Source organism: Thamnophis sirtalis, unplaced genomic scaffold, assembly GCF_051295495.1.
Source record: "Thamnophis sirtalis isolate CommonGarterSnake01/CBP01778 unplaced genomic scaffold, rThaSir2_p1.2 scaffold_1, whole genome shotgun sequence".
Lineage (NCBI taxonomy): Eukaryota > Metazoa > Chordata > Lepidosauria > Squamata > Natricidae > Thamnophis > Thamnophis sirtalis.
This window is the reverse complement of record NW_028261381.1, coordinates 67,236,372-67,250,082: the sequence shown is the minus strand read 5'-3', so window position 1 is coordinate 67,250,082 and position 13,711 is coordinate 67,236,372. Positions and strand designations below refer to the sequence as shown.

At 37.8% G+C, this 13,711-nt stretch overlaps 1 protein-coding gene across 1 annotated transcript; it reads right to left on the bottom strand.

The window, feature by feature from the left end:
* Nucleotides 1-6,799: 6,799 nt before the first annotated feature.
* Nucleotides 6,800-12,384, bottom strand: LOC106546203 (olfactory receptor 9G4-like). The gene is made up of 2 exons (XM_014062995.2): nt 12,106-12,384; nt 6,800-7,759 (listed from the first exon to the last, which is right to left on the bottom strand). The coding sequence occupies exons 1-2, from the start codon at nt 12,382-12,384 to the stop codon at nt 6,800-6,802; spliced, it is 1,239 nt and encodes a 412-aa protein (XP_013918470.2).
* Between the last annotated feature and the right edge of the window lie 1,327 nt (nt 12,385-13,711).

Below are 13,711 nucleotides of genomic sequence, written 5' to 3'. Positions count from 1 at the left end.
GCCCAATCCCAAAGGACTCCGGGCGGCTTACATAAAAACAGTTTTAAAAATACTAAAAGATTTAAAATACAAAGAAGTATTGAAATACTCTCCAATTTTCTAGACCTTTAAAATCCTCCTTCAGAAAATTGGACCACTCAAACATTTCTTGTATCTTTTCTAAAGGCTTTCTGTGAGGAAGATGGATGGGTAAGAAGTTTAATAGAGATAGGTAAGTAGATAGATGGCTGGCTGGCTAGATGATAGGTAGATAGGTAGGTAGGTAGGTAGGTATGTAGATAGGTAGATAGGTAGGTAGGTAGGTAGGTAGATAAGTAGGTAGGTAGATAGATAGGTAGGTAGATAGGTAGGTAGGTAGGTAGATAGGTAGATAAATAGATAGAGATAAATCTTTTTCTCAGCTGCACAACTGCCTAGCTTTCCAGAGCACTGATAACTTGATTTCACTATTCTGCACTGCTCTTTTTCTACAAAATTTCATAAAACTAAGTTTCTACCAACGTACAGTAGATTCAGTTGTTCTCTTGGAGGTAGTTTAGGTAATTAAACATTCTAAAGATGTGCTGTGAAAAGCTTTCTCTGTCCTTTCTCCGACCTCTACCTGGACTTTATTTTTCAAATCCTTTGTTTTAAAGGCATGTGTCAGAGGCAGGTTTGACTCCTACCTGCTGTTAGAGAAAGTGCGAAGAAACTGAAGTGTTACCATGCATGATGCATGGACCTGCCTCTGGGATGAATTGGAAGTCAAAAAGTAATTTGCCTTCAAACATTTTAGAATTAGTTAAGTTCCAGCTGGGGAAATTATAACCTTGATGGGAATTTCCCTAATTTAAATCTAGTGATGCCAAACTTACCTGAATCAAGTAGAATACGTCTTCCCACTAAGTCTGTTTGGACAAGCTAACAGACCACCATACATGAGAGCTTTGTGTTTTCCTAAATAGGGTGAGCACAATATACCTTCAACTTAAGTAGCCTCAGTTCCCTGTGGAAGACTGAGTCTTTCCTCTGATGATCTGGAACATTAGTATCATGCCAAACATTTTCTCTTAACTTTCCCAAAGGGAATTTCATCTAAGAAAAAGAATGGGGGGAAAACCACCATTCCCTACCCGAGATCTTCAAGTAAATAATCATCTTCCACATTAAAAGTTCAGTCATTTTATGTATTTATTTATCATTTCACCTTATATCATTTGTTTTAGGGCCCTTTCTGGAAGAAACAGTGTTGTTCACATTTGATAATAGCCAGACCTTTTATTATTATAATAAAAAACTATTTATTTAAATAGGTTTTAGAGAAAAACATAAAAAGGGAAAGAAAAGAAAATAACAAAAACAACAACAAACTGAAGAGAAAAGAAGGGATTAATAAGAAAGCTGTTAGCTAGCGTGAATGATTAATCTGGCTTGAATCATGGTTCTAAGTCTATACAGATTCAAACCAAAACTAACTAAAGTGAATAATTATGGCTTCATCATATTTGAGAAGTAAACTCCAATTTCCGCATTATAAAATAAAGCCTAAAGATCTATTAAAAATTGTGGATTATTTTTTTTTGAAAAAATTGATGTCTTACACCTCTTATTTAAAAATATTTTATTTTTATGGAACTTTTAAAATCAGTTCCTTGAATACAATCCCCCTCCCCCTTTTTCAATTTCTTATGTTTTTAAATGTTAAAGACTCATAGTTTGGCAAATTATTTCTAGGAAACACACACACACACACAAACATGCAATCAACTTTGCAAAGTTGAATAGAAAAATATGAATATTCATCAGTGGTGGGTTGCAGGTGGTACACCCCAGTACGGGAGTACCGGTGCCTGCCTGGAGCACCAGGTACCGTTCTAGTATGATGCTCCAGAGGGCCCACCCACCCACCTGAACTCCTTACCTGTATTTGAGCTCTTCGGCACTTCCACGCATGTGCACGGCGAGCATAGCACCTGTGCGACACTCCGCAAAGAAATTTTGAACTTTGCAAAGTTGAACAGAAAAATATGAATATTCACCCAGTCCCTGTATCAGATTTTATTTCCTAACTAGCAATCCATGATTTAATTTCATATAATTTAACTGGTAACATAAATGTTCACACATCTCCCCTCCAACTCAAGAGCAAAGAATACTACTTCTTATCCACATGTCTAAACATGTCAGGATCAGAGGTGGGTTGCTAATTTTTTTACTACCGGTTCAGGTGCGTTCCCACATATGCACACAACACTTCTGCGCATGCACAGAAGTGTCTGGCGGATGGGTGGAGCCCAATGGTGGGATTCAAATAATTTAACAACCGGTTCTCTGCCCTAATGACCATCTGGGTAAGTGGGGCTTGGTGGTCATGTGACTGGGTGGGCGTGGCCAACTCAAGGTCACTCAGGTCGATGGGCGCTTCGCCTTAACTGTTACAATGTAATAAGGGTTAACCGGAGAGGCAATTTCTGTAAGCAGGGCAATAAAGATTAGGCTAGAAACAACACTAGAATGTTTCCTTCCTGCCTTCCTTACAGGACTAGCCCTGTAAAGTGGAAAAAAACAAAAGGAGATTTCTTCCAACAACCGGTTCTCTGAACTGCTTAGAAAGTTACCAACTGGTTCTCCCAAATAGGTGCGAACTGGCTGAATCCCACCACTGGTGGAGCCTCCCACCAACACCACTACTGGTTTGCTTGATCCGGGCTGAACTGGTAGCAACCCACCTCTGGTCAGGATCATGATTCATGGCATGGGCTGAGGTCTGTCACATGACAGCCAGTAATGACAGCCAATAAGTCTGTCACATGACAGTCAGTAAGGATCGGAATTATATGTCCAGGCATGTCTGGGAATCAACTGCATGTAGTTTCCAGTTGTGAATCAAACTCTGTTTTCTATTGGGAGACATATTGTGATTTAAATGATCATGAGTTCCTGAACTATGATCACTGCGTGTCTCCTTGGAAGTTTCTTATGGAGAAATATTGATATATTGTGGATGGTGATTTACCGCCTTCAGGCTGCCCTTCCCATCTTCCCTCTGCCATTTTGTCTGGCAGGAAAAACAGGTGCCTGGTTTCCACTGAGGCATATTCTTGTCACGCCTGCCATGTTCATTATTGTATGTTAAATGGGATCCTTGCAAACCCAGTTTTGGCTCTTTTCAAAGAGGCGGGAAATCAGTAATTATAAAAACAGGACTAGGCCTCTCCTGATGAAGCTGTCATGGAAGTGTGTGTGCTTATGATACGTGTGTCTCTTGCCTGGCCCCTGGGAGATGGAGGTGCTGCTTTTCAAGGTTCTTCCTGGGGCTTTACTGTTGAAGGTCTCAAGGAAGGAAGAAGGATGCATTGAAAAGGGAGAAACAGTTCTTTCTGCTTCAATGCAAAGTGTGCAACGCCCAGTTTGACAACAGATTGAAGAAGTTACTGGCATAGAGCATACAGTTGCTCTATCCCAGCGATGGCGAACCTTTCCGGCACCAAGTGGAAACTGGAACGTGTGTGTGTGTGTGTGTGTGTGTGTGTGTGTGTGTGTGTGTATGTGTATGTGTGTGTGTGCACGCCGGAGCACCAGAAACCCAAAGACCAGCTGGCCGGTATGCATGTCAGAGCGCCGGAAACCAGAAGACCAGCTGATGATGGTCACGTGCCCACAGAAAAGGCTCTGCGTGCCATATGTTCGCCATCATGGCTCTATCCTAATCTTAAGCCCATTTGAGGAGAGACCATGCACGACTGGCCGTGCTCCACGGCAGGAGGAGGCATGGCACAATGGAGCAACTGCTGCTTGTTTGGTGGGGGGGGGTGCTGGCTATAATGGGCAGCTTTGTTTTTTTCTCACAGTGATTCTGCCGCTTGCCCCACCCACTACCAGCCAGATGCCCTCGCTTCCCTCAAGTATTGCTTTGCCAACTTAATTTCCAGCTCCGTCGTGTTTTTTGCTATCATGTGCAGGAAAAGAAGTTTTCGTGACTAAAAAAAAATTCTATCGATTCCAACTTTGTAAGATTTTTTTCTTTTGCAAGAGGTTGAAATTGATTGATTGCATTTTATTTTTAGTCCCACAAAGTTTTGTTTCTCTGCACATGATGGCGAGAAATGTGATGGAGCTGGAAATCAGGTAGGTGAATAAATGCTTGGGGGAAGCGAGGGTATCTGACCATTGCCAGCAAACCTTTCTGCCCACAAAAAACTCATTTTTGACCGCTGACATCAAAAGGCGGAGCAAGAGCTGCCGGAAAGAAGCCAGTAGACCTGGGAATCTGAAATACCTTTCCTCCTCCCCCCGACCAACCTTTCCCCCAACTGTCACATTCCCCAAATTACAGCGAAAGCGAGAGGCAGGAAGCCCTGCCATGCTTGGTGGGGGAGAGAGAAGAGGAGCTCCATCTCATTCCATGACCCCCAATGAAAGGCAGTGTCAGCCACACGCCCTGTCACCATGCAGAGATCATGTAGGCAGAGGCAAAGGCAGGCAAGCAGGCCGGGCTGTGTGAGAGGCAGCTAAGGGAGGAAGACTCAGTAGGCAAGGATCACCTGGGCTGTGGGGGGACGTGGTTGAGGCAAGTGAGGGAACCAGAGAGTAGCAGCAGCTATGCCACAGGCAGGACTATAGAAATCGGTCAATGTGGGCGGGTTGAGATAAGGAGGAGGGGCAGGGTAGGGCCAGCCAACAATTTAACAACCCGTTCGGCCAAAGTGGTGCGAATTGGTGGAATCATATCTCTATGTATATTTATGTGTGTGGTGTATGTGTATGTGTATGTGTATGTATATGTACTTGGATCAAATAAGTCAATTTTATATTTCTTTTTGTTTTTAAAATCTTGATATTTATTCCTTTTAAAAAGAATCCCCAAAGCTTATTTCTTTTTATTTTCTCTCAGGAACTCCCTTGTGAGTATAGCACTTCTTTTTTATAAGTCCAAGATAAATAAATTGTCCACGTCACTCCCCTGATTCATTATTTGTCTGTTGCTTTTAGTGATTAAGTCATCAACTGGTTTCACTTATAAATACATTCTCCATTTCATTCTTCTATTTTGTCATTTTAAAATCCATATCCCAAACAGTCTCATTCTCATTTGTATCCTCTTCTCTTTTAAATTCATTTTATTGCAGCATACAATCTTAAAATAAATTTCTGAGTGCATTGTTAGCAACATCCTTGTTTTCTTTGAAAGTCAATATACTTTTCTCCCTCCTATATTAGTAGAGCTCCTTTCCTTTAATTATAATATTTAGTTATTTCTAGTTGCCTTTAGTGTTCAACCATTAAATTCTCCTTTTATCATGGGTTTAATCCGCAACACTTTCCCACAAACACTTTGTATGTTTGTGTGTGTATTTGTGTGTGTTTCCTAGAAAGAATTTGCCAAACTATGAGTCTTTAACATTTAGAAACATAAGAAATTGAAAAAGGGGGAGGGGGATTGTATTCAAGGGACTGATTTTAAAAGTTCCATAAAAATAAAATATTTTTAAACAAGAGGTGTAAGACATCAATTTTTCCAAAAATAAATCCACAATTTTTAATAGATCTTTAGGCTTTTCTTTATTTTATAATGCGGAAAATGGAGTTTACTTCTCAAATATGTTGAAGCCATAATTATTCTCTTTAGTTAGTTTTCATTTGAATCTGTATAGACTTGATTAATCATTCACTCTAGGTAACAGCTTTCTTATTAATCCCTTTTTTCTCTTCAGTTGGTTGTTGTTTTTGTTATTTTCTTTTCTTTCACTTTTTATGTTTTTCTCTAAAACCTAATTAAATAATTTTTTTTTATTATAATAATAAAAAGTCTGGCTATTATCAAGTGTGAACAATACTGTTTCTTCCAGAAAGGGCCCTGAGACAAATGATATAAGGTGAAATCTCCATGTGTTAAAAGGATTTAAGAAACTCACAAGGATTGTTCTAATTTCAAAATCTTATTTCTTAATCTTATTTCTAATTCATCTGACCCTAATTTATAATTATAATTATTTTATAGTTTTCCAAAAGCATATTTCTAATCACCATTTTGCTGTTATTTAAAAAAATCTTTAAATTTATATTTAATAATTCTTTCAAGCATTGAAGGAAATACACCTGATGTTTTTAGGCTTGTTGATCCATAGGTCCCTAAGAGCTGAAAAGCAATTAACAAGCAATTTCTTAAAGTGATTAGAGAAGGGCATAGGCAAACCTAGTGTTCTTTTAAAGGTGCGAAGCATAATTTTAGCAAGATGCTATAGTGTTATCTCTCAGAGCTCTAAACCTTCCAGAGTGCTAGCTCCTTGCAAAGAACAACTGTATACAGTAGAGCATTTGTGGGTGATCTGAAGACTTTTTTCTTGTCCAGCGGAAAATCACAAAGAGCCAGACTATTCATCAGCTCTTCATTCTGCCACAGTGGAGCTGTGCTTCAGTTTGCCAATTCTTACCTTGAAGTCCAACTTTTTCTCCAGCTTCTCATTGTCCAGTGATTTTATTCTGATCATGCTGTGTGTGTTTCATTCTGTTTCTGCCTCTCTGTAGGATGTTATATAGTAGGAAGAGGAATGGGAAGATGTATATATTGGAAACAGTTGCTTACAATGAGAAGTAAGTGTGGAAATTTTTGAGGACCGAAGATGGTGGTTAATTCTTGCAGCAATCTCTCAGATCTGCTGTCTTTCTTCATCATCTTTTATGAAGGAAGGAGGGAAGGAAGGAAGGAAGGAAGGAAGGAAGGAAGGAAGGAAGGAAGGAAGGAAGGAAAGCTGACAGTAAAAATTGGGGCTTAATTGTCTGTAATCTAGTCTGGAGAAATACAGAACCTAAATGACATTCATTTGGGTGCTGTGAGTCTCCCCCAGATTTTTTTGAAGGCTGCCTTTACATCTTTGTTGCGTAGGCTATAAATTAAAGGGTTGACCAGAGGATTGACTACTGTATAAAACAATGCATTTGCCTTGTCCCAATTTGGAGTGTGTTGAGAGTGAGGTCTGCAATACATGATTAGAATGGAGCCATAGAAGAGAGTGACTGAAACCAAATGAGCAGAGCAAGTGAAGAAGGCTTTGCGTCTCCCTGCAGCCGAGCGGATACGCACTATGGCTGCCCCAATACCAATATAGGAGCTCAAGATCACAACTGTGGTTGCCAACATATTACTACCAATAAGAGTAGCCAGAATGAGTTCATATACTTGTGTGTTATCGCAGGCCATCTTCACAAGTGGCATTGCATCACAAAAGTAGTGATTGATGATATTGTCCCCACAGAAACGTAGTCGAAAGGTGTTGCCAGTGTGGGCAATGGCATTGGCAAAACCAGCTACGTAGGAACCTACTACCAGCTGGACACAGAGCTTCTTGGGCATAGCAGTGACATAAAGAAGTGGGTTGCAGATGGCCACAAAGCGGTCATAGGCCATGACGGCCAGTAAGAAGCATTCACTATAAGCCAAGCCAGCAGAGAAGAAGAACTGGGCTGTGCAACCAGCAAGGGACATGTGGTTGTTCATGGACACACAGTCAGACAAGATCCGAGGAGTGTAGACTGAAGAGTACCAGATATCCAGGAAAGAAAGACTGCCCACAAAGAGGTACATGGGTGTGTGCAAGCAGGAATCTAGGTAGATCAGGGTCATAAGGCCCAAGTTCCCAATCAGTGTTAGCGTGTAGGAGACCAAGAAGAGCACAAAGAAGATTATTCGTAGAAATGGGTCTGTTGTAAACCCAACCAAGACAAAATCAGTAAGCAATGTCCAATTGCCTTCCACTTCTGTCATTTTTTTGAGCATAACCTGTTTAGAAAGGAAAGTGAAGTGAGAATTCTGCAGTTCTCAGCCCAAGAATAGAGAATTCATTCCAATCTCTTGAAGATTTGTTGAACTCCCAAGACCTTTGGTACAATTTTGTCAATGATGCCCCGAACTGATTTTGCTTCTACTTTTAAAATGTTCTATACACATTTATAGCATGCTGTTTATAATTGTTGTCAATAATATTCCAAACTTATTTCTAAATATAGCTCTCAGCATATGGAAGTACTTGACTGATATTATTGGCTGTCAAACCTGTTGGACGGTTGGGAGATGAATAGAATTTGGAGGAAGACAATGAGGAAAACTAGTCTGGGAAGCTAGAGACATCACCTAGGGCAGGTTCTCCCAGATAATTACATGGACACCTCTTTTTGTTATAGGGCTGCATAGAAAAAAAGAAAGAAAAGAATGAGAGATTAAAGGGATCCTATGTCTAGCATGCCAAATTAAAATGAAGAAAAGTATCCTAGTACCTTTTATTAGATTAAAATGGAGAAGATGAAATCCACATGAAGGTGTGGACTTCATGTTTGGGGGAGGAGGTGTAACACCATTAAAGGCTGAGCTCCAGACAAGATGAGGCCATGTATTGTAATGGGGGAAGTGTACATTTAGCAGGGGCTTCTGCTGCTAACATGAACTACAAGTGAGGGAGGGGGGAGATCATGCATAAATATTTGAGAATCTGAAGGCCCAGTTCTGCACCTGTTGATTTTATAATAATGCATAGATTTTCAGGCTGTAAAAATCAAAGGTTAAATGAGGCATAATATTTTATATCAGCATCTCACAAAACAGGTTTAGAGGAGATTTTATTCTGGAATGATTCAAATCTAGTCCAAATATTTTAAATCTTGCAAAAACAAGTGAATACTATTTCCCATAAATTGTCGAGGAAATAGATGCATCTGTTGTGCAAATTTTTAAACAGATAAAAATATCCTTTTAGAAAGTCTGCACATTCCTAAATGAACCAGCACCAATTACTTATCTGGAAATTCTTCATTTCTTAATTTATCTGTTATTCCCTCCCCCCGCAATCATCTCAAGGCTTATTCTGATCCCTCCCTATATTCCTTTTCCTATAATTTTGTCAGGTGCAACAGACCAAGAAAAAGCGATGGAATGAAAGTCAGTGAACCACATATTTGAGCACCATCTGGGTAATGGGTATTGGTAATAGTAATGACATACCACCCAGGCAATCTATTACCTGCCAGTTATGGACAAATGGAAATCTCAGATTGGTAGGATGAATATTGTCCCATTCATGTTATACATCAAGAGGGTCTCTGCCATATAGTATATCCATAATTAGCTCATCTGGGGCCCTGCATTTACAAAACTGGAAGCTGACATCAAATTAGTTTGTGAAAATGCTCCCAGTCCCCATTCTCAGCCTTTTTTGGGGGGGGGGGGCTCATGACTCTCCTCACCTTAAGGTGCTTTGGCAGCATTAGTATTGGATTCCATAATTTCACCCTTAATATTCTGTCATCAGACTTCAAATAGTTCAGCCAAGCATTCTTAACTTCGTCCTCTCTTCCCCAATATACTGGAAGCAGTTATCATAATACTCATCCAGAATAGTCACTGCATCAACTAAGTGCCTGAGGGTGCAACACGTCTGGAAAGGCAAGCTGGCTAGAGAAAGCAGACCTCACCAATGACTTCATTTGCGGTGGTGAAAGCTAAATTGTATCCATCTTCTGGATTGTTTTCTTTTGCCCTTTGTCTCCTGTCACTATCAACCTGTTTATTTCATACCAATTGCATAATGGTACATTAAATCTGAAGCCATTAAATGCTGGGGATGATACTTGTTCAATAATTCTGAGATTTGCACTTTCATTTTTCTTGTTGACATGAATTCGAATTTTGCTGACAACCAGCACTTATCTTTCAAGTTTTCAAGGATTTTTTTTAAATGAATAGGGTACATGGAACAGTTTAAAGTGCAACATTATGCATTAATCATAGGCCCTGTAATGAATCCAGCACGAATTACTTCCAACATGTTGATGTAGGATACCCCTATAAGAGAATGCTTGGTACCAAAGCTCCTAGGGCGCATATGAATTATTTTGCATTCAACACAATCCATTGGAGAGCAATTTCTCAAAAGCAGAATTATTTCAAAATTGCAGAGAGGGAAAGCTTAGACTAGAACCTCAAATGTATAATAGAAACCAAATAGGGAAAGAAAGAGTTAATGGATTTCAAGAAAGCAGAGTAATATTAGGAGTCATGATTAATATTTGCATTATAGTAATGACTGTATACTTATTGTGCTCCTTTATTCTGTGACACCTACAGTGTTGTCTTTTACAGTTTCACTGCTTAATGCATTTAGATTCATTAGTTAGCCTGAGCCACCCCATGCCTAAAATTCTGTAATCCCTACAATATTCTGATCTCCAAATTATCTCATATGATACAACTCTTCATTGAACCTTCTGGACCCTTGAAATCCTCCTTCAGAAAATTGGAACTTTATAGAAGTCAGCAGTTTAGGTAATTAAATATTTTAAAGAGCTTTCATTGCCCCTTCACAAAGCTCTACCTGGACTTCGTCTTTCAAATATCATTTTAAGATTTTTGTCAGAGGCAGGATTGGCCTGTTTCTGGGGCAAATTAGAAATCAGAAAATTGATCCACCTTTGAATACGTGGAGTTAATTAATCAAATCCTAGCTGAGGAAATTAGAATCTTGGAAGGAATCTCCCTAAATTATACCTGGAGATGCAAAGCTTACCTGAAATCAGCTGAGTACATTTTCCTGCTAATTCTGTTTAGCCAAGCTAACAAATCAGCCTATATGGGAGCCGTGTTTTATCCTAAATAGGATGAATACACTATTCCTTCAAATTAAGTACCCTCGGTTTCCTTTGGAAGTACTTAGATTGAGTCTTTCCTATGGGGGATAATAAACTGAAGATGGAGCATCAGGATCATGCCAAAAGTTTTCTCTTAATTCCTCCAAGGGGAGTTTCTTCTACAAAAGTGAGTGAGTGAGAGAGAGAGAGAGAAAAATCACTATTCCCTGAGGCTACCTTAGATCTCCAGGTTAAGCAATCATCTTCCATGTTAAGAGGCCTTAGAAATTCAGCTACATTCATAACTTGTCTCATGGCCTTTTCCAGAGGGGGGAAAATGTGGATTTAATAATGATCATCCCTTTAAAATTATTGTAATTATTTAGTGAAACAATTTTTTCCGAAAAATACAAAGAGAAAAACAAAGAAAATAACAAAAGAAAGCAATGAAAGAATCTATAACAAACTAAAGAGAAAAAAATAAATAAAAAAGGATTACTTACTAAGAAAGCTTCCAGTCAGTCCTAGAGTGAATGATTAACTTGACGAAGACCCTGATTCTAAGCCTATATGGATTCAAATCAATAGTAACAAAGGTGAATATAATGACTTCATATTTTGGAAATAACTTCAATTTGCGCCTTGTAAAATAAAGAAAAGCCTAAAATGTTTTAATTTTTATGGATTTTTAAAAATTGGTGCCTCTAATGCAAAAAAGAATACTTTTTAAAGCCATAACTGGTTTACACCCTTTATTTAAAATATTTTTGCTGACTTTTCAAAATCAGTTCCTTAAATACAAAAAAAAAACTTTCTTGAACAGGAAAACACCCCACCCCTCTCATGCACACACCAAGAGAGCTTTGCAAGTTGAATAGAAAAATACGAATTTTCACATACATTTTGAAGCAACCAGTGAATCAGATCTTATTTCCCCATTAGCAAGATGTAATTTAAGTTGACACAATTTAACTGGTTAACACAAATGCTTGTACACCTCCCCTCCAAACTATGAACAAAGAATTATATTCCTTGTCCACATGTCTATTTCTGAATATGGACTGCAGTCTGTCACATAATGAACTGCAAAGAGGGTGGGTGTGAGGATGATAGTAGAATTGATTTGATGTTACCTGTTCTGGAAGGTTTCTGCAACTGCACAGTGCAGCCTTCTTCAGGGTCTTCTTTCCAGTTTTTCTTCAGCCCCAACCTTGTTAACAGTCTGAGTCCCGATAAGAACCTTCAAGCACACACATATGCTGAGACCACCTTCAGAGAAGATTAGCCGAATACAGGGAGTGCTCCTAAGTAAAGAGAGCCTTCTCTTGTCCTTTTTGTCTCAAAGCTGAATCCTGTAAATATATCCAGCACATTAAACACAGAGAAGCAAAATCATTTTAGGAGAAATGTCCCATGTTAAGTAATACTCTGTTTCCTCTTTATTCTTAATTTCCATTGTTATCCTGTTATCCTGTTTTTTTTAGCACCTTCTAATATTTTCTTTATTACCTTTTCATCTATAGGTATACTTTCATTGTTCCTATTTTGTGCATATGTGTGATTCTTGCTGCTGTTATTACATGTAACATTCAGTTTTGTTGTATTTCCCCGGTACTTAATAAGAACAGTTCTTGTTTTAGATCTATTTGCTGTGCTGTCATCTCTTCTAACCATCTTTTTATCTTTAACTAATATCTTTTTGCCATTGGACAGGTCCATCAAATATGGGAGTAGGAACTGTTTACATTCCCAGCATTCTGGTGAAATATTTGGGAACATTTTTGCCATTCTTGCTGGTGGCAATGCCATTTATAGAACATTTTGTACAGGTTTTTTTTATATGCTGTTGACATCATTAACTTGTAATTTCTTTCCCACAATTTTTGCCAATTATCTAATTCTATAGAATACCCCAAAATTTTTGCCCTTACTATCATGCTTTCTTTTACATATCTTCTTCCATTTTAAAATAAAATAAGTAATTATAAATTTTCTTTATTAATTTACTACCTGTCCTTAACAATATCTTAACAATTTTATTAAATATTTTAATTACAGTTGTAAAATTTAATATAAATTAAAACCAGAACTAGAATTATAAAGAAAAAGTGCAAAAAAAGAACAAAGACAAAGAAAACATATAAAGAAAGGACTTTCAATCTTTATCAAACAAATGATTCTTCTTCTTCCCATAACCCAACCCTTATTTACAGGCAAATCTATAAATCATCGACTTTTCAATCCTGGTACCAGCAGAAAGTTCATAAAGGGCTATCAGAACTTTCTAAACATATTATATTAACTTTGATCAAGCAAATCAACTCTATATTTCTTCCTATTACTTCTAAAAATCTTGATCTTTAACTTATTCAGATGTCACTGGCTTTGGTCCCTTTGCAGTTTTTCTCTTTCCCATCCCAGGGGCTTCTTGGAAGATTTAATCAGCATCTTTTACATGTCCACTAAAATGTTCTTTGCCTTGTCATTCCCTTGGCTTGCCATTTGTAATTCCACTTTAATTGCCTTCTTTATTTTGTAATACCCACTTTGAAAAAATATCCAGGATTTCTGGTTCTAGTATTTCTGGATCAGATTTAACATCTTTGGGACACAGTCTATATATAGAAGTACCTCAATGTGATATTTCTGATATTGTGGCTAATAATGTCTGGCTTCTTTCTTTGAGAATCTTCTGCACTATTACTTTTTTATAATAATTTTAATATTTTTTTAATTAAAGTTTAAAAATACAAAGATAAAAAACGAATACAAATTAAGGAAAAATGTGTTTGTGTGTAAAGAGAGGGGGAGAAAAAGGGGGAATGGAAAAAGAAATATAAATTATCACTGTCTCTAACATTCCAACCAAAGATACTGTATCTTTATCCTGTATCTCATATTTTATCTATTAATAAATAGATAACAAACAATAAAACCACATCATTCAATCATAATCAGTAAAAGTCCATTAAGAGTTATCAGAAATAAGAATATAATATATTTAACTATGAACAAATAAATCAATTTCATAGTCTTTCCTTTCATTTGTACAGTAATTTATCATTTTCTCGAAAACTGCAATAAAAATCCTTTCTTTCCATATCTAATCTCATAT